Raw genomic sequence first — 3838 nt, 5'->3', positions numbered from 1 at the left:
AACTCTCCATGTAGAAACGCTGTCTTCACATCAAGTTGTTCAAGCTCCAGATTCTGATGTGTAACTATCGCTAGTAACACTCGGATGGAAGTATGTCTGACCACTGGTGAGAAGATCTCATTGTAGTCCACTCCCTTTCTTTGGTTGAAACCTCTGGCAACAACCTGGCTTTATACTTGACTCCTTCTGCTGGTGATATCCCTTCCTTCTTCTTGAAAACCCATTTGCAAGTAATAATCTTTCTCCCCGAAGGCTGTATGACCAGATCCCATGTCTGATTCTTGTGTAGGGACTCCATCTCATCTCCCATAGCGGAAAACCATTTTTCAGAATCAGAACTTAAAATGGCTTCTTTGTAAGTAGACGGCTCAGATGTATCTACCTCTTCAGCAACCTGCAGTGCATAACCCACCATGTCCTCAAAACCATACCTCGTAGGTGGCCGAACTCCAACCCTTCTTGGCCAATCTTGAGCTAATCTCCGATGGATATCTGATGGCATAGATTCTGGAATATCAGTTTCTGTCTGTGGCTCTTGATCCTCCTCTTCAGGTTCTTTCAAATCGCTCTCGTTCTGAATGACTTGAAACTCCACCTGTTTATCAAGACTCCCAGTTTCTGACGTAGTTGTAGGCTTCACAATGGTTCTAAGCAGAGAACTTTCATCAAAGACAACGTTCCTGCTCATAATAACCCTCTTTTCTGCTGGAGACCAGATTCTGAAACCTTTCACTCCATCTCCGTAGCCCACAAATACTCCCTTTTTAGCTCTTGGTTCTAACTTACCTTCACTGACGTGATAGTAAGCCGTACAACCAAAAGCTTTCAGATTTGAATAATCAGCAACTTTTCCTGACCACATCTCCATAGGTGTTTTGCACTGTATGCCTGTATGTGGTCCGCGGTTAATCAAGTAGCAAGCTGTACTAACCGCTTCTGCCCAGAATCTTCTATCTAGCCCAGCATTAGAGAGCATGCACCTTGCTCTCTCCAGAAGTGTTTGATTCATCCGCTCAGCTACACCGTTCTGCTGTGGTGTATTTCTGACTGTACGATGTCGAGCAATCCCTTCATCCTTACAGAATTGATCAAATTCAGACCAGCAGAATTCCAGCCCATTATCAGTTCGCAACCTCTTGATCTTCTTCCCTGTTTGATTTTCCATCAAAATTTTCCACTCCTTGAACTTCTGGAAAGCTTCACTTTTATGCTTCATCATGTACACCCAAGTCATCCTTGAGTAGTCATCAATCATGGACACAAAAAATCTGCAGCCTCCCAAAGACTCAACACGGCATGGACCCCAGCAATCAGAATGGATGTAATCAAGAGTGCCTTTTGTTCTGTGAATGGCCTTTGGAAACTTGTTGCGATGTAGTTTTCCAAAGACACAATGTTCACAAAACTCTAGGCTTTTAACCTTATGACCAGCAAGAAGATCCTCCTTTGACAGAATTTGCATCCCTCTTTCACCCATATGACCAAGTCTCATGTGCCATAACTTAGTCATATCCTCCTGGTGAACTTCTGACGATGCAACATGGGCTGAACCTGTAACCGTGGAACCTTGTAGAAAATACAAAGTACCACGCATGACACCTTTCAGAATCAGATTTGAACCCTTCCAGACCCGCAAGACTCCATCTTTTCCCGACCAGCTGAATCCCTTGCTGTCCAAAGAACTGAGAGATATCAGATTTTTCGTCATCAATGGAACGTGCCTGACCTCGTTCAATGTGCAGAAGCTACCGTCATGTGTCCTTATCTTGATCGAGCCTGTCCCAACCACCTTGCAGACAGAACTGTTGGCCATCGAGATGCTGCCTCCGTCTATCTGCTCATAAGTCGTGAACCACTCTCTCCTAGGACAGATGTGATAGGATGCCCCAGAATCGAGAACCCACACATCTGAATGATGAGTGTGCTCATCCGCAACTAGGGCAATGTCTTCTTCAGAATTGGTGTCTTCTTCAGCAACAGCAGCAGAAACTGATTGTTTTTCCGATTGCTTCTTCTTCTTCGGACAATCAAATTTCCAATGTCCCTTCTCCTTGCAGTAATTACAAACATCATCTGGCTTTGCACCCTTCGACATCGGCTTATTTTTCTTTCCGCCGTTTTTCCTTCCCTTTCCGCTACTGGTGAACAGACCGGAAGGCTGTATGTCCGTACTTGTGCCGTTAGCCTTATGCCGTAATTCCCTGCTATGAAGGGCCGATCTGACTTCTTCCAGCGACACAGTATCTTTCCCAACAATGAACGATTGAACAAAATTCTCAAACGACATTGGGAGAGATACTAACAGAATTAGGGCAGCATCTTCATCCTCGATCTTCACATCGATATTACGCAATTCTAATAACAAAGTATTCAATTGCTCTAAATGTTCCCTGAGTTGTGTACCTTCAGCCATTCGTAAACCGAATAGACGTTGTTTCAGAAGCAGCTTGTTGGTTAGAGATTTTGTCATGTACAAACTCTCCAGCTTCAACCACAGACCAGCAGCAGTCTCTTCATCCGAGACTTCCGTGATGACGTCATCCGCGAGACACAGCATGATCGTCGAATGCGCCTTTTCCTCCAGAATCGCCATCTCAGGAGTAACGACGGCGTTCTTGTCTTTCGACAACGGCGCCCAGAAACCTTGCTGTTTCAACAAAGCCCGCATCTTGATCTGCCATAAACTGAAACTGTTCCTCCCTGTGAATTTGTCGATTTTCACGTTCAAAGCAGACATCTCGAATTCTCCAAGAACACCGATTAACCGAGAGGCTCTGATACCAATTTGTTATGCGGAATTTGAGATAATACGAGAAAATATAAACGCGAAAAGCAAGACAACAGATTTACGTGGTTCACCAATAAATTGGCTACGTCCACGGGGAAGAGGGGGAGCAGTTTTATTATGGAGAGGCAAGAACAAAATTACAGAATAGGGTTTGCCATAGCGTCTATATATAGTGCTAAGCTACGCCCTAAGCTTCGCCCCCCTGGACCCCCCGACTCGCTGACCGGTCAGCGAGACCCCCGTCCTTTCTGTTTGTAACGGGTCCGATTCAAGGCATTCAACAAAAACAAAAGAATTACCTCTCCATCTCCACTTGCAAACCAATGACATACTCCCTTGTAAAATAATTCCGAACAAGGAGACCAATTCACAGAGGGCAACTTTTCCTCTTCATAGTACTCTTCTCTCCATGCATCAATGTTCAACTCATAAACCTCAACTTTGTTCCCTCTCATGCAAGGATCCTTGGAAGGATCAGAAGAAATTTCATTATTCCTAACAAATTTATAGTCATTCATCGTCAAGTCAATGCCAAATCCTAGACCACGAATATAATGGTCGAACCACGGAGGGCATATTTCAAATGGACTGGGTTGAAGCAGGGTGTATTTCCTAGTGGATGGATTCAGTAAGACAACGTGTTCATCATCAGACAGGACAACTAGACCATTGTAAGGCCCCATCATATGATGAGTCGCACTACCAAACATCTATACTTAGGGAAATGGGATGATGATCATCATCACAACCAGAAAGAAAAGATAAGACTTTTTCATACTGATTAGGTTCTTCTTCGAAGGATCGTTTTAACAGATTAATTCCTCTATGGTGGTGGTGGAGCGCTTCACATGAAGATTGATAAAATAGAGTACACCAAAGTTTGGAGACACTTGTATCGCAATAGAGATTTCACTGCAAGTCACAAAATAATAGAAGTGATCACATCTTGGGTTAATTTCTTCATAATTCCATCGAACATTGTGTATAATATTCGACATGTATGTTGCAATGGAAAATTTTGTGGATAGTAACAACTTCCTGAACATTTTC

The 3838-nt window shown here is 43.6% G+C and overlaps 1 protein-coding gene across 1 annotated transcript in view; it reads right to left on the bottom strand.

The window, feature by feature from the left end:
- Positions 1-3471, bottom strand: part of LOC107021658 — a 14921-nt gene extending 11450 nt beyond the window's left edge. The window contains exon 1 of the mRNA XM_027913704.1: positions 3088-3471. Within this exon, the coding sequence (XP_027769505.1) occupies positions 3088-3471 (384 nt within the window). The remainder of the gene's footprint in view (positions 1-3087) is intronic.
- Between the last annotated feature and the right edge of the window lie 367 nt (positions 3472-3838).

Source organism: Solanum pennellii, chromosome 1 (assembly GCF_001406875.1).
Source record: "Solanum pennellii chromosome 1, SPENNV200".
Lineage (NCBI taxonomy): Eukaryota > Viridiplantae > Streptophyta > Magnoliopsida > Solanales > Solanaceae > Solanum > Solanum pennellii.
Note: the sequence above shows the minus strand (reverse complement) of the source record. Positions and strands in the feature narration are given on the sequence as shown.